Source organism: Sapajus apella, unplaced genomic scaffold (assembly GCF_009761245.1).
Source record: "Sapajus apella isolate SASKATOON/1434 unplaced genomic scaffold, GSC_monkey_1.0 scaffold37, whole genome shotgun sequence".
Lineage (NCBI taxonomy): Eukaryota > Metazoa > Chordata > Mammalia > Primates > Cebidae > Sapajus > Sapajus apella.
This window is the reverse complement of record NW_022436977.1, coordinates 9,667,340-9,690,037: the sequence shown is the minus strand read 5'-3', so window position 1 is coordinate 9,690,037 and position 22,698 is coordinate 9,667,340. Positions and strand designations below refer to the sequence as shown.

The 22,698-nt window shown below is 36.5% G+C and overlaps 1 protein-coding gene across 5 annotated transcripts in view; it reads right to left on the bottom strand.

Annotated features, from left to right (window-relative positions):
• Positions 1-22,698, bottom strand: part of NEDD4 (NEDD4 E3 ubiquitin protein ligase) — a 171,305-nt gene that overhangs the window by 83,498 nt on the left and 65,109 nt on the right. For 2 of the 5 annotated variants that reach the window (XM_032297374.1, XM_032297373.1), the window contains exon 1: positions 2,436-7,472. In XM_032297374.1, the coding sequence (XP_032153265.1) occupies positions 2,436-3,983 (1,548 nt within the window). In that variant the 5' untranslated portion in view covers positions 3,984-7,472. Of the gene's footprint in view, positions 1-2,435; positions 7,473-12,438; positions 12,493-22,698 lie in introns of those variants that run through there. The other 3 variants (XM_032297371.1, XM_032297372.1, XM_032297375.1) reach the window with 2 other exon arrangements.

The window sequence follows — 22,698 nt, the reverse complement described above, 5'->3', positions numbered from 1 at the left end:
AAAAGCATATATAATAAACATATGCCAGTTACTGTTACCTTGTTTGCTATGCCTGAAATAAACATTAGTATGCAGACAGACCACAAAGTCTCATCTTCACTCTAAGTTGTAAACACAGAACGCAGCCAGTGTCTAAGATACAGGTAAAGTTCTCACTAGATTTAAAACATTAGTCATTAATGAGCTGTTGATTATAGAAAGCTAGAAACTCAATTTTATACTGCTAGAGACTGGGAGCTAAACATTTAAGAAAAGAATTTGTAGACTCTCCGTGATTTTGAAACCAGGGTCTCTGACCAAAGCGGTGATTTAATTTCATGGCTGCTCAGTACAGATAGCTGACATTACTAAATGCTACTCTAATATCAACTTGTTAAATGTGAATCCAGACTCAGCATATCAGAATACTAACCCAGACTAACTGGAGTCATGGGAAATATTTTGGGAGTTGTTTATTTATAAATGAGTTACAATATACCACTATAATTAGATTAATATATAATTATTGATAAACACAGGATTATTTCTAAAACCCATTATTGTTGCCACTGCTATATTTAGAAAAAGCAACACTAGAATCTTCTTCATAAAATAAGCCCTTGATTTATCAATTAGATCTATTTAGATCTAGTAAAAAATAAATTTAACTGTCACTATATTGTTTATAATGCTTTTATAAAGAGAAATATAATAAATATTAAAAGAGGGGACAATTTAAAGCTTCAGCAAACTGCACACTTCTGAACTATTTTATAATCCAATAATCTACCAAAAGATAGAATCTGCACAAAGTTATACATTTTATTGTCACAAAAAATATTTAAGTTAGCTTACCTAAATATAACTAAAACCAATAAAATGTATGTTTTTAACAATGCAAAAGGCATTTGATCCACATTTCATTAAAAAACACATTTAAAATACTCTTTTCAAAAGCATCCACAACAAACTATAATTATTACTACAAAATAAACTATTTCAAGATATTTCTGTAAATATTTTGACATGAATTATTCCTTTCAGGTTATTTCATTAAGTGTAAAATAAATTTATAAGTAGCATTAATTCGATTAGCAAACTATTAATATGTTTCTTCTCAGTGCCACTTCTTTTTTCTTTTAGGAGGGAAAGCAGTGAATGGATTATAATCTTCTAAAAGCTGGTTTTAGGAAAGTGTCCTAAATGGAATTTAAAATTCTAAAATGTAGATCAGAATTTGAAATCTGATATTTTTTTATCCTCAGTAAAGCAGTGGCTTACATTAACATCTGGGCATTGGTAACAATTATTGTATTTACCAGATTTCAGAACAGAGAAAATAAACTAGCAGTTACTATCTTATTCACCTAAATCTATTTATTCAAAAGTTTTAAAAAAAAAATGTTTAATATACATATTGTTACAAAAACACAGATAAACAGATATGGTTCCCCCCCAAACTATTATGTACTATCATGCAGAATCACTTTAGTTAGAAAATTTTTTTAATTTCCTGGAATCTGGTAAAACATTCCAAATACAGACATTTAAAAAATCTATTTTAGTTCAAACCATTTTAAATACTTTGGAAAGGCCAAATTACATAAAGAACTCTTGGCAAAGATTCACAAGTTAAATTATTAATAAAATAAAGCTGAATTGTCAAAAAAACAAATAAAAAGGTAAAGAGAAAATTATGGGAAATGCCTGGCAATTTAAACAAAACTCAAAAAGATTAAAACTTAGAATTCAATATTGTTGAAAGAGTGAGTTACATTTTAGAAGGCAGTATTAACTCGTGGCTAAAGAAAAAATAGGGTGGAAACAAAATTCCTGTGGTTAAGGGTATATACAAACGCAAATGCCATTTATTTTTCCTCTGCTTTAAACATGCAGCATAATAGTTTTATGAATGATCTTAGAAATACATGTATTTTAGAGACATAGTTCCTCTATGACCATTTAAAACAAGATCTTCACACTTTGATATGGGTTTTTGTTTAATATTTTAAATAAGCATTCTAAATTTTACTCTATTTCATAATGATTAAGAAGGCGAGAAAACAAAATGATCATTTTGAAAATAGGAATAAAATACTGAGCTACATAATAGAATACTACACTATTTAAAGAAAAAATATGCCAAGATAAAATGTTGTAAAATAGATTGTTATTCAGAGTTTGTTTTTATGTTACAGAAAAGTTTTACAGCTTAAATCACTTAGGAAGATTTTAAAAAATACACGTTTTGTACATTGGTAAAATAACAAACAGAGTAAAAAACTACACATAGGGTTCTTCAGATTTACAAATATAAAATTCATGACTACAAAGTATATGCTAGCTAAGGACTGGGGAAATATATAAAATTGCTTAGTTGTAATAAATTTTATCCAAATATTTTATTAAGTTATTCTCATAGAAATTAACATTTACCAAGACCAAAGGAAACTTACCTTACAAGAATTAGACAGTTCATTTGTGCAATCTCTGTTGCTGTCTCTTGATAAAATATCAACTTTACCTTCATTTCCAGATGCAAACTTGATGAGTAACTGAGATGGTCCCCCTTTAGAACAATTGTGCTTAAGGCTGGATAGACAGGAAATATTTGGATAAGCTCCTCCCAATGAAATACTTCTTTGTAAAATACCATGATTTTTGTTCATCTGTGAATCTGGTCTTTCCAATTCTCCATTAATATTTATTTGATAATCAATGTTTTGGGAGGATGGCAAACATGCAGATGTCTTATGCATGAGCTTAATATACTCGGAATCAGAATTCAGCTTAATTTCTGACATTTCTGGTTTACAATCGCCATTTGTTGTTCCACAGTCTAATGTAGTTGCTTTTTGTTGGGTGAAATGCACTGAAACACAAGAATATCCTTCAGATGACTTTTCACAGGCAGTCTGTTTGGAAGTATTATTCGAAATAACAATTTTCTTTTGTAATAAGCCCTTCCTGTGAAGCGGCCGTATGTCTCTTACTTCTCCGGGGGTATAAACTGTTTTAGATAACCGAAGTCCATTGACAGCTGTTGAAAGAAATCCTTTAGCACCAGTGCCATCCTCATTATGTGCAATTTCATTAGGAGAAATAATAAACTGGTGTGAAGTTTGATAGGATCCTTTGCTCAGAAGAGTACATGGACTTGTTGGAGAAGTTGGTGGGGTATTTGAAGGACTCCTAGGAAAAATGACTAAGGAGGAGCAACGTTTTAGAGGAATTTTTGTATTCCTGCTCACTGGCAATTTCATAATCTCTAATCCGTGTTCCAAGTCATCCTGGACAAAAGGATCTGTACTTGTACTTCTTGAAAAAATTTCACATGGAGTAGTATTCCTGTTTGGCACACTTCTATTGGAGGTACTGTCAGAAGATAAATTTCCACCCAAAAATGTATCATCACTTGGTGGAAAAGTATAACTACTACTGTCACTGATGACACTGTTCGTGTATGAACCTCCACTTGTGATACTTGTACATGACCCAAAATCACTACCATTGCTGCTGTAAGACCCATTATCACTGGCTGAAAAGTTACTAAGGCTACCACTACAAATGGCAGGACTGCTTAAAAGGTTACTATCATTCACAGCATTCAATTCATTATCAGCCACAACACTGCTGTAAACACCATCCTTCAAGATACAAGTAAATGAAGCATCATCACTATCAGCTAAGACATTGCTAGACTGAAGACATCCACTGTACCTTGTGGGCTGTAGTGAAATCTGCAGACAGCTGCTCTTTTTATTAACATTTTCAGATGAGGGAACAGATGATCTTTCTTGAGACTGAACGTTTCCCTTTATTAACGGAGCTAGTGCAGTCTGTCTAGGAGTCAGCTTCATTTGAACAATGTTAGACGCTGAAATCCGTGTTGGTCTTTTGAAGCACATGTGAACATGGCTATCCAAGTCATCTCCGGAGGTTTCTGACAAAGGGTAAGTATTGCTTCTTCTGGCTGCAAAGTGCAATCGTAAGCTCTGTGCCATTTGTTCTCATTTCCAAACATGTTAAAGGCTGAAAGTCATAACAAATATCTCTGTCTGTAGACAGGCTAGAAGCAGCTGCTCTGCATCAAAAGAAAAAAATCATTTGTGGTGCCTAAAAGAGCTATTAAGTAGTAGTCTTTATCCTAAGTAAAACATTAGATACCAGATATCATAGAAAGAAAAAGACGGCCCATTCCTGAGACTGACGTTTCCAAAATGTCTTGAATTGCTTGTAGTCAAAATGCCTTCACTTACAAAGCACTTGATTTCCAGCGACCTTTAAGCTGAGCTCAGCTGCAGCACACTGACTCAAACACAGCCAACCTTGTTTCAATTATACCTTCTCCAATTTGCATGAATGAGTAACACAAGAACAACAATCTTCTAAAATTTCAAGTTGAAGCAGTATTTGTTCACCCTAGCTCTACTAAATGAACATTTAACTATGTGAATCGCAGTGCCTATACTTTCTCCAGCCGACTTTGACCACTAATATTTTTACCCATAGGTATAGAATTACAGGAAGTTGGTAGGAACGGAACCCCATGTAATTAAGCATCAAATCAAAGATTGAATTTCCAAATAGTAACCATACTAAGATTCTAGTCAAGTTATAGGGACTGTTAATTTTTCCTTTTTTTTAATGAGTGAATTCAAACAGTTGTGTAAATTTGGAAATACTAAAACTTTGGGATGAATTAAAACTTTAGTACTACATGAAACAGATAGACATTTTAGCTTCCAAAGTGTTAGTTATATAAAATGTGAAAGCTTAAGGACAGAACTATAAAATTAGCCTAGTAATACTATTGCAAAAATGAAGCATCGGTTCAAGAAAAAAAAAGTTAAGAGAAGCTGTCACTATGCATTTTCTTCTGTAATTTTAAGGCCTTTTCCAGCCAAGTAGAACAGTCTTTAAATGATGCCATTTATATTTTGACTATTAAAACTCTGCCAAGAAATAGCCTAAGCAAACACTTCATTAAAAATATATGCAGATTAGAAAAAAAAACAAAAACAAAAAAACTATACCCCAAGATAGTTTGAACACACAGTATATTTTATTCCACTGTCTCTGCAATTCATTCACTTAAGAGAGTGTGGAGTTAAGTAAAGAAGTCAAAAAAGGATTTAACATATCAAATAAACATATCTCAATGCCAATTCTGTTCTGAAAAACTCTAAGAGCTCTTTGCTGGCCCCTGCTGGTGCTCTCAAACAATCCATTTAGCTGTTTGATATCTACAAAGAAATACAAACCATGCTGCACATTTCTTTATATAAACAAAGTACATACTTGTTTACATTTTTGAGAATTTGCCCTGCCCTAGAGGTGGAATTACTTACCAGTGCTGATAAAGCTCCCATAGTAGAGAACAGTGGACTGTTTGTCCTTTTAGAGGTTGTGATTTTGTATATATATATTTTTTGCTTTGTATTTATTTAACCTTTACTTTATTTTCAGTTTACTAGGCAATAAAAGTTTAATATTTTAATTTCTCTCCCAAATGTCATAGACCAAGGTTGGTATTCTATTTGAAAGAAATAAATTTATTTTTAAATAATACTCCAGGGTATATTTAAACCCCTTACATAAATTTTATAGCTGGAACTCCAGTAATAAATATATACTGGCTCATTCATAGGAAAGTAAAAGGTAAAATAGTTCAGTTGTTTATACCACATGGTACTACACCCAACTTGTATTTTTCTAAGTAAGATTGTTTTCCTTAGTAAAAGCAAATATGTAAAACATACACTCATACTTTGTTAAAAAAATTGCTTAAGAGAGATCTGTTTTCAATCAGAATTTTCTCAACAGATTTTTAATCAATTAAGACACAACAAAATAGAAATATTTTGCCAATAATCCTAAGCAAACATGCTATTAAAAATATATGCAGATTAGAAAAAAATGTCTACCCCAAGATAGTTTGAATTTGAATTTATTGAATTACATTTGACTAGAATGAACTAGCACTGTGTTTTAGGATGTATATAATAGTTGGAAATTAGTAATTCAATTATTATGTTATTTTGGTTTTGTGTAACTTATCTTCTTTATGATTTTACAGACTTCAGTCAATATTCCATTAACTTCTGTTTTAAATATGAAGTCCTGTTTTACTTTGCCTTCAAATGGCTTCAGCTTTCTTTCTGGGATTAAGTGAGGAGTCTAATAACTCAAAGAATGAGTATCTTCTAATATGCTAATCAATAAGATCTAATTATTCATGCCTATAGCCTAAAACTTCCAGGAAATAAGAAAAGCTCCTCTGATTACTAACATATAAAACAATAAACTCCAAGTATTTGGCCAGATAAATGTCTTCTCTTTGGTAAGCTTCACTACAAACATCAGTTCCCCATCCTCTAACTAGATTTTACCTTTCCAGAGTGCATGGACCATAACTACACATTTCTTGTGACCCTCCTGAGCTTGTCCTGGGCACAAAGTAAGCACCAAAAGACACCCGATAGAAGGCTGGATGGATAGATGGATGGTGTCACCACAGTCACTCTGAATGCCTAATACTTTCTTTCAGGATTATTGTTGTTGTTGAAGTTGATCCAGCTGCCACTTCTAAAGAAACATCAAAAAGTACTGCAGGTGGACAAGAAGGAATGACGTGTGAAAAATTTACAGAAAGGGTTTCAGCCAAGGAAAAGTGCGGTAAGAGGATCACATGCACTTCCTAGCACTCTAGTCCGTTTAAATTCTAGGGAGACTGAACAGTTTGCATTGTTGGCTGAGGTCTGAAATTGCATAGGATCCATACTGCTATTACTGTTGCATGGGATATCAGGGAACTTGCTATAAAATGCAGCCCCTCAGTCCAGCAAATACCAAAACAGGATTATAACCCTAAGCTTAAGTGTGGAAGAACTGGAGGGACATGGCAGCCCTCATCTGGAAAGAATCCATCCAAGTCCTGCATAGAATTTCATATTCTGGAATGAAACAGATAATGTCTTAGGATTGAAGCTAAGAACTCCACATTCTCAGCTGTTGGTTACTGATCATCTCCACAGAAAATAAACAGATTATCTACATGGTATAGATAGGCTCTGGGTAGCCTTAATCACTGACTGAAGTTAGAAGGTCAAAGGCTGCTGTGGAGGTTAATTGTATTTATCAACTTTGATAGGTTATCGTACCCAGTTGTTTGGTCAAACGCCAGTATAGATATTGCCATGAAGGCATTTAGACATTATTAGCATTTATATTAGTAGATTTTAAGTACAGCACACTACCCTCCACAATGTGTGTAGATCTCATCCAATCAGTTGAAGGCTTTAAGAGGAAACACAGGTTTTTTAAGAAGAAACAATTCTGCCTCAAGACTACAATGTAGAAACCCTGCCTAAGTTCTCAGCTTCCTGATCTGCCCTGCAGATTTCAGACTTAAGTCTTATATATATATATGCACACATAGTGTGGAAATATATACATATATATATTCATATATTACACATAATATCACATATAAAATACATGAAAAATAAATAATACATAAAATACATTATATAATCTATTGTTTCAGTTTCTCTGGAGAACTTTGACTAATACAACTGATAAATGCAAGAAGCACAGGGTCTCCACCCAGAATATAGGTGGCTCCTAAAACCAGTGGCTGAATGTGTACAGGAGTATGTCTTAGACTGGTGACACAGTGCTAACTTTTGCATTGGTGGGTAGAATTATTTTTTAGGGCACATCATTCTGAAATGTTCTGTCATTATTGCCACCACCACCACCACCATGACCATAATGAGATGACCATTTTGTAACCCTCAAGTCTTAAAATTGGCTGGAAAGAAAGTGACATAAGCCTACTCTTTCTTGAAAGCAAATATCACTTATATTGGAAACGTTTTCCAGATGACTTAAGTTGTTCCTGCTTAATATTTTACTTGTGTTCTTCACCCTGCATTTTCAAAGAGAATTTGCTAGGAATATGGTAGATTTTAAATTTAGTTGTGAGTGCCTTAGCAGAATAAAGATGGGATGACATTTACAACACAGATCACTTGTTGCTATACAATCAGGTCTGTTTCTCCACCAATGGCTAAAGTTTCTATAACATCTCAGGTCACAGCTACACCTCTGTTACCTGCTAAGACTAGCAACAAATCAGAGGACGAGAATGGTGGTGTGTCTACACCACCCTGTTCTAATTATCTACGGCTCTTTGTTTTGCTGGTAAACCGAGTATTTCCCATGAACAGAAGAGCATCTAACAAAGTAGATACACTAAATGTTACGTCTTAGCTAACACAAGATATATCAGAGAGCTAAAAATGTGTAAGTCTATGAATGTCAAACAACACTTTATATTTGTATCATGATAAAGAATTTTCCAAGTATTTTCATAGTCATTGTCTCATTTTATCCTCATAATATGCTTATGAGGTAGGAAGGGCAAACATTGTTGCCCTCATTTTATAAACATGAGAAGGTATTTTTAGAAGGATTGAATAATTTGTTTAGGGTTACAAACTAATGCCCCAAATGAGAGGCATTATAATAGAATTTCTGAGTCCTTGGTGTGGGAATTTATAATATCTTTCTTTTTCCCCCGAGATGGAGTCTCACTCTGTTGCTCAGGCTGGAATCTCAGCTCACTGCAACCTCCACCTCCTGGGCTCAACCAATTCTCATGCCTCAGCCTCCAAAGTCGCTGGGACTACAGGTGTGTGCCACCATGCATGGGTAATTTTTGTATTTTTGGTAGATATGGGGTTTCACCATGTTGGCCAGGCTGGTCTCGAACTCCTGACCTCAGGAGTTCACTTGACTTCAGGAATACCTCCTGATGCACCTGCCTCAGCCTGTCAAAGTGCTTAGATTACAGGCGTTACAATATCTTGATTAATGTATTATTTTTTCCTTTAATTAAAACTTTTAAAAATTTTGTCATAGTTACCCATCTATCAATATCCAACTGTTTAATATCAAAGGCAATGCTTTTTTCTTCCAACCTATCATGACACAGTTTATAGTATTATATACACAGTAAATGCTCAGGGAATGTTAATTCACTGATCAGTGTTTGACAAACAGCACTTCTGGCAATTAAGAAAGAGTCACACCAATACTAAAGTCACTGGCAAAGTGAACCAGACAATCAATCATGGTGGAAAGCACAAATGTGTGCTAACCCTCCTTGTGGACAACATGCAAATAATGCAAAAAAAAAGTTCACCAGTAATACCATCAGGCAGAATTCACATCGGTATCAATAGCAACAAGAAATATAACAGTAATAACATGATCTAGCAATTCAATTCCAAAACACAGCTCTTAGAGAGATACACTCAGACATGTATGTAAGAAGACATAAAAATGTTTATCAATTGGTAACAGAAAAATACTGGAAGTGACACTAATATCTATTAAGGAGGATAAATACATAAATTATAGCATTATGACATTTGCAGAGGATAGAAAACCATGCATCATTGAAATGTGTCATCACAGATCTCACAAATATAACGTAAAGAAAAAACGCCTATCAGAGGAATTCCTATAGAGAAATGCTATTTTTATAAATTCAAAAATATGCAAAATTAACAGTGTATTTTTTTTCTTTCTTTCTTTTTTTTTTTTTTTGAGAAAGAGTTTTGCTCTTGTTGCCCAGGCTGGAGTACAATCACATGATCTTGGCTCACTGCAACCTCCACCTCCTGGGTTTGAGCAATTCTCCCACCTCAGCCTCCCAAATAGTTGGGACTACAGGCACCTGCCAACACAGCCAACTAATTCTTGTATTTTTGGTAGAGATGGAATTTCACCATGTTGGCCAGACTGGTCTTGAACTCCTGACCTCAGGTGATCCATGTGCCTCAGCCACCCAAAGTTCTGGGATTACAGGCACGAGCCACCACACCTGGACAACAATGTGTTTTTTGGCATATATGTATATGTGATAAAAGTATTTTAAAAAGCAAAGAATGATAAATACAAAATTGAGGAAAATGGCTACTACTTGTGGAGGAAGAAAAGATGATACTAAGGAAGGATTCAGGGAGGGTTTCAAAGATTTTGGTAATGTTCTAGTTTTTAAGCTGAGTATAGTGTATACATATTTGTCTTATTATTTAAAATATTTATATTATGTGGTCTTTCATGATGTTAAAACGAAACACACACAAAAACTCCAGTTCTTAAGCTGAGGAATGTGTATACATATTTGACTTATTATTTAAAACATTTATACAACCCCATCCAAAAGTGGGCAAAGGATATGAACAGACACTTTTCAAAAGAAGATATATATGACGCCAACAAACATATGAAAAAATGCTCATCATCACTGGTCATTAGAGAAATGCAAATCAAAACCACATTGAGATACCATTTCACACCAGTTAGAATGGTGATCATTAAAAAATCTGGAGACAACAGATGCTGGAGAGGATGTGGAAAAATAGGAACACTCTTACACTGTTGGTGGGAGTGTAAATTAGTTCAACCATTGTGAAATACAGTGTAGCAATTTCTCAAGGATCTAGAAATAGAAATTCCATTTGACCCAGCAATCCCATTACTGGGTATATACCCAAAGAACTATAAATTGTTCTACTATAAAGACACATGTACACGTATGTTCACTGCAGTCCTGTGTACAATAGCAAAGACCTGGAACCAACCCAAATGCCCATCAATGATAGACTGGACAAAGAAAATGTGGTACATATACACCATGGACTACTATGCAGCCATAAAAAACGATGAGTTCGTGTCCTTTGTAGGGACTTGGATGAATCTGTAAACCATCAATCTCAGCAAACTGACACAAGAACAGAAAGCCAAACTCCGCATGTTCTCACTCATAGGTGGGTGTTGAATAATGAGAACATGTGGACTCAGGGAGAGGAGCATCACATACTGGGGGCAGTTGGAGGGGGGATAGGAGAAAGTCAGTAGGGGAGTGGGGAGGGATAACATGGGGAGAAATGTCAGATATAGTATGCACCTGAAGTAAAATAAAAATAAAAATAAAAATTAAAAAAAAATTTATATCATGTGGGCTTCTCTGTATGTATATTTCATGATTTAAAAACAAAACACACACACAAACTCCACCAATACGAAATGTAATTTGTTTCCATCCAGAAGGAACCAGTCTAGTCTACATGGTGAAACCCCGTCTCTACTAAAAACACAAAAATTAGCTGAGTGTGGTGGCGGGTGCCTGTAATCCCAGCTACTCGGAAGGCTGAGGCAGGAGAATCGCTTGAACCCGGGAGGCAGAGGTTGCAGTGAGCCAAGATTGTGCCACTGCACTGCAGCCTGGACAACAGACTGAGACTCTGTCAAAAAAAAAAAAAAAAAGAAAGAAAAAAAAACAGATCTATAGAGACGGGAAAAAAATGGAAAACATTTTTCATTCTTTAAAAAAGGCAAAAACATAGATGAAAACAAATAGCTTGGTAACTAACCATATTTGATAATCAAATCAGAAACATCTGTCACTTAGCCTTAATAATTGCATTGCTAGTCGGTGATAGTCTCCTTTGGCAGCAAAAATGTATTTTTGCTTATTATGATGCTTATTAAGGATTTCATTGGCAATATCTTCAGTTACTAGTATAATTATCATTTCTTGAGTGCAAAAAAATATGAATGTAGTTTAACAATAAAAACAGGCTTTTTAAGAAAAGTTTGTTAGCTAAAAATGAACAAAGCTGTTTAATTTTTCTGTTGCTTGTAACTGACAAGCTTTGCACACATAACATTGTTTCTATACTTACCTGTTCAAATCTTACAGGTCTAAAATAAAAATGTAAGATGCAAAGAAAAGGGTTTGAGATTGGATCCTCAGAGACAAAATTAGGAAAAGGCTAGGACTTCAAGATAGTCTTTAGGAATTCAGAAATCAGAACAATCATTTTATAAAAAGAACATCAGGTTTAGGTTTGCTTTTTGCCTCTGTAAAAGCTGGCCATCCTTGAGAGGACTTTATCTGCCCATTCCTTATCTGTGTAAAGAGGACAGATTTCCTCTGTAGAAAAGTGGAGATAAGAAAGTAGATAGCGTGTCCACTAGAGACAGATAACCCTAAGAAAGGCCACTGTAGTGAGGAGGCGCAACTGAAGGATATCTGGGCAAAAGTTCCCAGAGCCATGCACCAGGAACCAGGGGTCATGGGTGAGTGAGAGGAAGGGCAGGACAAAGGGGTCGGCTTTCTGTCCTCTCCTGCCACAAGAGGTCTTGAATAATCTTATAGCATGTTGACAATCAGAAGAGGTGCTTGGGAGGAGAATAGAAGGGTAGCAAGTAGCACCAGGAGGAAAAAAACAAATCCTATCTCCCTTACCATTTTGCCCAGAGTCTCCATAACCACCCCCAACCCATCTCTCAAATCCCAGACTGCTTACTCACTTCCCTTGGCTGCTCTCCTTAAACGTACCCTTACTTCATATTTCACACAAGCACAGTATAACTTACCAATCGATTTTCGTCAAATACTTCAAAAAGAAGCCGGTGCTGCTGAGGATGGACCTAAGTAAGAAAAACAAAGTCTTTATTACAAACAAGTAAACATCAGCCCATAGATACTGAGAAATAAATGCTTAAAGATGTTGCCATTTGACCAGGCACGGTGGCTCACGCCTGTAATCCCAGCGCTTTAGGAGGCCAAAGTGGGTGGATCAACTGAGGTCAGGACTTCGAGACCAGCTGGCCATCATGGTGAAACCCCATCTCTACTAAAAATATAAAAATTAGCCAGGTGCAGTGGTGGGCACCTGTAATCCCAGCTACTCAGGAGGCTGAGACAGGAGAATCGCTTAAACCTGAGAGGTGGTGACTGCAGTGAGTCAAGATCATGCCATTTCATTCCAGCCTGGGTGACAGAGCGAGACTCCAACTCAAGAAAGACAACATAAAACACAAACCAAAAGATGTTGCCATTTGCAAATTCCTATTATTTGGAATGTATTTTAAATTACATGAAATAAGAGCAGATTAGTCATGTGTCACTCATTTTCTAGTAGTTTCACAATAATAACAAAGTGGATTTGGTTATTTTTCAGATTTTTCTAGTAGATCAAAAGGAAGTAAAAGAAAATTTCAAAAGATTATTTAGATGTTTGCAAATGCTTAGAAATACAGACTGGATTTTGACATCTTATGATTAGTTTTATTTATTTGCTTTTTATTTATCAGTTTAGAGCAACCCAAAATGGACATTTATTTTTTAGCAACTAGTATTCTGAATCCTTTCATTATTGACTTAATAAAATCACATGTTGCTTCTACTATATAAAGTACATAGCAGTCAAAAGTATACATTGAGTTTTCACTTAATGTTTAGATTTTGTAGCACATGAATAAAAATTACATGTAATATTTTATTTTTCAAAGCCAATGCTTTCATTTTTGTAGGACTGTTTTGATATCAAAATAAAAATCTACCATCAAACACAATCTTTAATACTTTTTTTGTACCAGAGTTTAAAATGATGTACAAAAACATATTCATGTTTATGTTGATTTTTCCCCTACAATACATATGTTATATTGAACACCATGATTATCTTAAAACGCTAGTGTACATGTCAAGAGTATTGACAGAAAAAAGTCCTATACATGTGACAAAGATATCTAGATAGCTAATTCTGTTCTACTTTTCCTTCTGAGAACATAATCCTAGTTTTACTTAGGGCCATGTTCCCAGGCTCACCACACTGTACACCTATTGAGGAAACCATTAATTTTTGAAAACTGAACTATAATCACATATTCAGTGAAGTATAAAGTATACTAACCTCAGGGTGGAGAAGGAAAAAAGTATACTAATCTTAATTATACAGCTTGATAACTTCTTACATATGTATACTGTGTCATCAAAACCCAGATAAAGATATTGCATGCTCTGTTCTATTCTATATATTGTTTTTTGTGTGTGTGAATGGTACCCTCTGGAATTGTTTAACATGGAGATCCTGAATATGTCTACCTAGAAATTTATCCCTTGTACCTAGAGCAACCAATGAGGCCAACCTAGAACCAGTCACTCCTCGGGAGATCTTTTCAGAGGTGGCTGACTCAGCTTGAAGAGATGTACCTTTTGGTGCTTGCATTTATCTTTCCTGTCTGGAATGTGATTAGGATAGCTGGCACTCCTGCAGCCATATTGCAACCATGGGGTAACCAAGGACAGACATGCCAAACATAAAGCCAGATATCGTGGGGATGGAAAAACAGTGTTAAGATGGCCGGGTGTGGTGGCTTACATCTGTAATCCCAGCATTTTGGGACGCTGAGGTGGGAGGATAACTTGAGGCCCAGGAGTTGGGGACCAGCCTGGGAAACAGGGAGACCTGTCTCTACAAAAAATACAATAATTAGCTGGGCATGGTGATGTGAGCCTATACTCCTAGCTCCTTGGGTGAGGCACGAGGGCTGCATGAACCCAGGAGGCAGAGGCAGAGGTTGCAGTGAGCCAAGATCGTGCCACTGCACTCCAGCCTGGACAACAGAGCGAGAACCTGTCTCAAAAAAAAAAAAAAAAAAAAAAAGGGCCAGGTGTGGTGCCTCACACCTGTAATCCCAGTTCTTAAGGAGGCCACGACAGGCAGATCACCTGAGGTAAGGAGTTCGGAAACCGGCCTGGCCAACATGGTAAAACCCTGTCTCTACTAAAAATACAAAACTCAGCCTGTAATCTCAGCTAGTTGGGAGGCTGGGGGATGAAGGTTCAGTGAGCTGAGATTGTGCACCGCACTCCAGCCTGGGCAACAGAGCAAGACTATATCTCAAAAACGAAAGAAAGAAAAGAAAAATAGTCTAAGACAATTGTTTTCAAAGGTGATGCAGAAGAACTTTTGAGAAGATGTAACTAAGCTAAGATTTGAAAGATGGATAGAATTTAAATGAGAAGATAGAGAGAACATGCACAGCAAGGTCATGTGAGAAAAGAAGGCGGGGGCCGAATGAGCACATTCTAAGGAGATGAGACTGACAAGATTCTTTTTTTTTTTTTTTTTTTTTGAGATAAAGTCTCACTCTGTCACCTAGGCTGGAGTGCAGTGGCACCATCACAGCTCAGTGCAACAGACTCAAGCAATCCTCCCACCTCAGCCTCCTGAGGGTCTACAGGTATGCACCACCATGCTCAGCTAATTTTTAAAAATTTATTGTAGAGACAAGGTTTTACTGTGTTGCCTAGGCTCACCTTGAACTCCTGGTTTCAAGTGATCCTCCCCTCTTGGACTCGCAAGAATATTTTTGTATTAGAGACTGGCAAGAAAAGTTCGGTTAGTTAGGGTAAAGCCAGGGTGGAACACTGAAATGCAGAAGAAGAGTTAAGACTTGAGTGGTAGGGGGATCAAAGCAGTTTTAAAAGGAGAAATGACATGATTAAGGTCACATCTGAAGATTATTTTCTCAGTGGTACACAAAGTGAATTGGGCTGGAGAGAGACCCTGGTGTCCACAGAAGCTGCAGCCCTAGTAACTCAGGCATGAAGTCAGCAGAGCTTTGCTCACAATGGCCCCAGTGGGTGTTGGGAGGGAGACAGGGCTATAGAAAACATTTTGAGGAAAAACCTCCAAACTATGAATGACTATCAAAGTACCTAGCAGACACTGGAGATGTTTAATTAGTATTGCTAAGAAAATAATCTGCTGTCCTGGTTCAGACTCTAATTAATATCTGGAAACAGGATTCACTACCTCAACTATATATATATATATGTATTTTTTTTTTCCTCACTCTGTCACCCTGGCTGGAGTGCAGTGGTGCAATCTCGGCTCACTGCAACCTATTCCTCCCAGGTTCAAACGATTCTCCTGCCTGTACCTCCCAAGTAGCTGAAATTACAGGCACTTGACACCACGCCCAGCTAATTTTTCTTTTTTTTTTTTTTTTTTAGCAGAGATGGGGTTTTACCATTTTTGTCAGGCTGGTCTCAAAACCCTGACCTCAGGGGATTCACCTGCCTCGGCCTCCCAAAGTGCTGGGATTACAGGCATGAGCCACTGCGTCTGGTTTATCTTATCTTTTTAATCTATCTTCCCTACTCCTACTTGGAGTCACTTACCTAGAAGACATTTAGGCCACCTTTATACCGTACTTAAAAGTTGTCCCCAGTGGTCTAAATAACAAAATCCAAACGCCTGAGTATGAAACGATCCTTCATGATCTGAGTCCAATTTGCCTTTCTGGGCTCGTGTCCTAAAATTGTCCTCCTGCCCAACCAAATATACATCTACTCTATAGCCCAATCACACTGTAAACTCACAACTAACTGTTCCTTCCATTTTCTGATTTGTACTTCTGTGCACGTCAAGGTCTATCCACTTGCAATGCCTTCTCCACTCTACATGTCTACGTTGTGCACATCATTCAAGCCCAGCTCAAACGCCAACCTCGCCCTACAGCCTGACCTCCCCATTTACTCCTACTCCTCTGTTTTCAAAGTAGTTGCTCATGACTTACTACATTCTACCCTTTTTAAAGTTAATTGGGCATATGTGTGATATCTCCTTAGTGAATTATAAACACCACAGAAGGCTTATTCATATTGCCTTTTGTATTTCAGAAGCACATAATAAATGCAAAAATACAGTTTACAATGTGTAGTGAGGATACTAATTAAAAATTAGCAACCTGAACATACACAGTTATATTCTCTCTTGAGAGATTCTACTTAAATCATAGGCAAGAAGTTTGTAAAAGATATAAAACCATTACAGCAAAGAAGATGAGAGGGCCATCAGCAGCTGAGCAATTTCAAGTTTCCTAGCAGACAGAGGAAGCGGGGATGGAAGTGATGATGGAGGGCAGAGGAAGCTGAAAACTGTCAAAAGAACAGAGTGTCAAAGCAAAAGGGGCAACTGCCCTAATGACAGAATGTCTCAAATACCACCTTAGCTTCCAGATGACACATGCACACACACACATGCATGCACACCTACACTGCCCGCCGTTATAGAGATTTTCTTTATGTCTGATTTCCAGAGGAAATTTAATGAAAATACAAGCATCAGGTTTTTTCCCTTAAAAAAAAAATTCATTTTAGTTTTGGGAGTACACATACAAGTTGGTTCTATAGATAAACTGTGTGTTGTGGGGGTTTGTTGTACATATTATTTCATCACCCAGGTAACAAGCATAGCACCCAACAGGTAGTTTTTCTATCCTCACCCTCCTCCTGTCCTCTCCCCTCAAGTAGGCCCCAGTGTCTATTGTTCCCTTCTTTGTATCCATGTGTACTCAATGTTTAGTTTCTACTTACAAGTGAGAATGTGGTGGTTGGTTTTCTGTTCCTGTAAGCATCAGTTTTAATATGTAAAATATAAAGGGTAACTAAAACTGTAACATCTAATTGTTAAATGTTTATGCATTTTACCTAGAAAAACAACAGATGATTTTTCTATTTTATCACTGTTAAGTATGACTACATTGCCAGAGATCACAGACATACAAATAGAAAAACTGTCCTCAAAGGAAAAATAGGTAATTTAGGAAACAAAAGAAAACAGTTTTAAAAACTATAAGCAGTATCCCTAGAAATATTTAGGAATGTCTTGCATCAATAAAACAGAAACAAGATACTAAAAAAGGGAACTGGAAAACAAAAAAAAGGTGTTGGAATAAAAAATGACTGAATTAAAATAGAAGCACTTTAAAAAAAATTTGTGGAAATCTCCCCAAAGGTAAAATAAAAAGCTAAGTTGAAGGGAAATGAGTGAAAATAAAAAAGAGGATTTTTTGGGAACAGATTCAGTGAAAGAATTAACCTCTAATGCCCTAAAATAGAGGTTGGGCAAATTATGTCTTGTGTGCCAAATCCAGCCAGCCATCTACTTTTTAATATAATGGCCCACAAGACAAGAATATTTTTTGTATTTTCTAAATGGTTACATTTCAGATGAATATATAAATACCTACACCATAGCCTTGATTTTGCCTCCCAACCAACCCACAACACCTAAAATATTTACTATCTGGCCCTTTAAGAAAAAGTTCACTGATCCTTGTCCTAGACAGTCACTGTATGCTATCTATTAATTTCTCTCATGTATCTAGAATAGTACTGGTTAAGACTAGCCTTGAAAGATGTGAGAAAATAGTTGCTCAAACCATTTTCTGATTCTGTGGTTCACATAAGGAATTTTGATTGAGAAGAACAGAAAATCACTCTAGGTGACCTTCCATCCAACTAGTTGGAGTCCCCAGAGGGAAAAAAATGATTAAAGAAATTATTCACAGGATTTCCAGAGGTGAAGAGAAACAGTATTCTCAGATTGAAATGTTCACTGATATGGTTGGGCTGATATGATTTGGGCCCTACCCAAATCTTGCCTGAATTCTAATAATCACCATGTTTCAATGGCAGGGCCAGGTAGAGATAACTAAATCATAGGGTGGTTTCCCCCACAGTATTCTTGTGGTAGTGAATAAGTCTCATGAGATCTGATGGTTTTCAAAATGGGAGTTCCCCTGCACTAGCTCTCTTGCCTGCTACCATGTATGATGTGCCTTTGCTTCTCCTTTGCCTTCCCACATGGCCTCCCTAGCCATGTGGATCTGTGGGTCTGTTAAACCTCTTGCCTTTATAAAGTAGCCAGTCTAGGGTATGTCTTTACTAGCAGCATGAGAACAGACATCTACTTACCAAAGGCCTAACATAATGGATTGTTAAACTGTACATACAAGGCATATCACTGAAATTTTAAAACAATGGGGTAAAGATAATTATTAAATTTTTTCAGAGAAAGAGAAGGAGGGAGAAAAAAGAAACAAGTATCCTATCTTTCAACAGCAATTTCAAACTACAATTGTAAAAGATGATAAAGCAAGTTTCTAAGGAAAAATTATGTTCTCCCAAGAATCCTATGAATGGCCAAACATAAGTTGGCTATTTATTCATCTATCATAGTTAGAAATCAACTTGGAACATGCATGCATGAACTTTTTAAAAATATGGGGAAAATGATCAAAGTAACAAACAGAAACTGTTAAAAAGTGGGTAGCAGGATAGGAGGGAGGACAGAGCACCAGAATCTGTTGCTTTTCATTATAAGCCTTTTTATAATACCTCACTTTAAAACTATGTGCAAATTCTTTCAAAAGTTTTTTTTAAGTTTATTAAAAATAGAAGCAAAACTGTAATCACAAAAAATAGAGTTTACAAGATGATATTTTAAGGAAAGGCAAAAGCAGAATAAAAATAAAAATACCAGTGATAGACTTATTAAAAAAAGGGTAACTATGTTAGTCTATACATACATAAAATAACAGAGGAAAAAAGATGCCAGAAGAGTATTCAATTTTCTAAAAAGAACAAAGGTGTTGATCAGTATATGATTCTACAGTGTTCATAAAGGACCTGAAGCAATGTTGCCAAAAATTCTGCCAGTGGTTATAGGAACAAACAATACAGGTACATCTTTAAAATAGCTTTACTGGGTATAATGCACATAGCGTACATTGACCCCTTTAAAGTATACAATTCAATGGTTTATAATATGTTCATAGAATGTACAACCATCACCACAATTTTGGACCATTTTTACCATTACAAAAGGGAACCTTGTGTTATTCAACAGATGCTCCTCATTTTCCCTCGACCTTCCCAGGCAACCACTAATGTACTTTGTCTCCGTAGATTTGTCTATTCTGGACATTTCATGTAAATGGAATCACACAATATGTAGTCTTTTGTAATTGGCTTCTGATTTGGTTTGACTGGGTCCCCACCCAAATCTCACCTTGAATTGTAGTTCCCATAATCTCCACGTGTAATGGGAGGAATCTGGTGGGAGGTGATTGAATCATGGAGGTGGTTACCCTTATGCTGTTCTCAAGATAGTGAGTTCTCGTGAGATCTGCTGGCTTTAGAAGGGGCTTTTCCACTGTTTTCTTAGCACTTCTCCTTGCTGTTGCCACGTGAAGAGGGACGTATTTGCTTCCCCTTTGCCATGATTATATGTTTTTTGAGACCTCCCCAGCCATTCTGAATTGTGAGTCAATTAAACCTTTGTCCTTTATAAATCACCCAGTCTCGGCTGGCCGCAGTGGCATTCATGCCTCTTATCTCAGCACTTTGGGAGGCTGAGGCGGGCAGATCACCTAAGGTCAGGAGTTAGAGACCAGCCTGGCCAACATGGTGAAACCCCATCTCTACTAAAAATACAAAATTAGCTGGGCATGGTGGTGCATGCCTGTAATCCTAGCTTCTTGGGAGGCTGAGGCTGGAGAATTGCTTGAACCCGGGAAATGGAGGTTGCAGTGAGCTGAAATTGCGCCACTGCACTCCCGCCTGAGCAACAAGAGCGAAACTCTGTCTCAATAATAATAATTTAAAAAAAAATTACCCACTCTTAGGCATGTCATTATGAGCAGCGTGAGAAGAGACTAATACAGCTTCTATCACTTAGCACATTATTTTCAAGTTTCATCCATGTTGTAGCCTGTATCAATACTTCATTCCTTTTCATTGATGAACAATATTTCAGTATGTGTGCATACCTTATTTTGTTATCAGTTGATGGACATTTGTGCAGTTTCTAATTTTTGACTATTATGAATAATGCTGCTATGAACACTGATGCACAAGTTTTGTGTGGATATGTTTTAAGAATGCTGTAAAATAAAAGTAGCATTAAAAAATTCAAAGAATAAGACAAGTGTTTTTACAAGCATAAAACAATATATGAATAGAAAGTATTCCAGCATTTAAATTTAAATGTTTTATGTCTTTCCACTTTATTTCTCTATGAAGATAGTTATTTCGAATCAACAAATATAAAAATAAATTGTAGATATATGGACATACAGAAAAAACCCAAACAGTAAAAAAGTATATATCATAAATTATAAATCTCTGTCTTCTTTGTCCCATTCCCAGAGCAAATACTGTCAACAGTTTCTTAGGTCCTTCCAGAATTATTTTCTACAAATACCAGCATATAAGAAAGCATTTAAACATTTTTCTGGTTTTACACAAACAGTATAATCCTATATACAATGTTCTGCATTTTTCTTTTTCTTTCTTTTTTTTTTTTTTGAAACAGAGTCTTACTCTATTGCCCAGGCTGGAGTGAAGTGGCATGATCTTGGCTCACTGCAACCTCCGCCTCCTGGGTTCGAGTGATTCTCCTGCCTCAGCCTCCCAAGTAGCTGAGACTACAGGGACCTACCACCACACCTGTATTTTTGTATTTTTAGTAAAGATGCAGTTTTACCATGTTGGCCAAGCTGGTCTTCAACTCCTTGCTCAGGTGATTCACTTGCCTTGGCCTCCCAAAATGCTGGGATTACAGGCATGAGGCATTGCACCTGGCCTTGTTATGCATTTTCCTTTCTTCATTTAATATAATCTGAAATGAATTACATATCAAAACCTATAAACCTGCCTCTTTTTAAACAGCAGATAAGGATTTTGTTTTATGCATGTATCATAATTTATTTACTGCTGCACTGATATGGTGTCCCACCTTCTTCCTAGCTAACAAAATTATGATTTCATTCAAATATTGGGTGACCATGTCAAGGATACACAGCTACTCCTCTTCCCCAGAATTCTGATTCCTGTAAGCCTCAGGGTAACACCATTTTCCTTACCAACAATGGGGTAGGAAATATGCACATCACACAATTCTGGCCCAAGAGAAAAAGATTCAAAGTCTTCTGGGGGGGTCTTCTGGAAAAAGGTTCTTCGCTTTTTTTGTTTCTTTTGAGACAGAGTCTAGCTCTGTTGCCCAGGCTGGAGTGCAGTGGCACGATCTCTGCTCACTGCAATCTCTGCCTCCCTGGTTCAAATGATTCTCCTGCCTCAGCCTCCTGAGTAGCTGAGATTACAGGTGCGTGCCACCACACCCAGCTAATTTTTGTATATGTAGTAGAGGTCGGGTTTCACTTTGTTAGCCAGGATGGTCTCGCTCTCCTGACCTTGTGATCCACCCACCTCGGCCTCCCAAAGTGCTGGGATTACATGCATGAGCCACCAGCCCTGGCTGGTTCTTCACCTTTTAAAAGAGATACTCAGCAAAAAGCTTTCCCATTTAACCTCTGGTCATTATCATGTCTTTGGAACTGCTATAAATATCTGTGACCACAGAGAGAAAGCCAAGAGAATCCCAGAGAAGCTGGGTCAAGCATGACTTCCTTCACCTGCTGCAATGACCAACCTTCTTTTATTCTTCTTATGATTAGAGATAACCAGTGTGCTTATTGTGTAAGGCAGTTTTAATTGTTACCTCATCTATAACTTGAAGCTGAAAGCAACCTAAACGATACAGTTTGTCACAGGATTCCCCCCTAAACCTTCTAAAGTAAGTGACCCCCCATCCCTGTATTCACTCTCCAGTACCCTGTACTGAAATTATTCAGCACACTGGTAATAATTTTGAGTTACTTGTTCACACTAGTCCATACTAGACAGTAAGCTTTGTTGAGGGTACAGACTGTGGCTATCTCATTAACAAACATAGCAAAGTGCCTGAGAAATAGGTATAGAAAAATATCATACCAAATTTGTGTATGTAGGTAGGTTTTTTTCCTATCCATAAAAATACATAGAAAAATACACATAGGAAATCACGGAAGGGCACACTGTCAGTGGTAGTTTTATAGAGATGAAATTATGGCTGATTTTCATTTCTCTTTATAAAAAAACTATCATGTATAAGTTACATTACTTCTATAACATAATATAAATATATACATGCATATATATACTTTATATAAATCTAG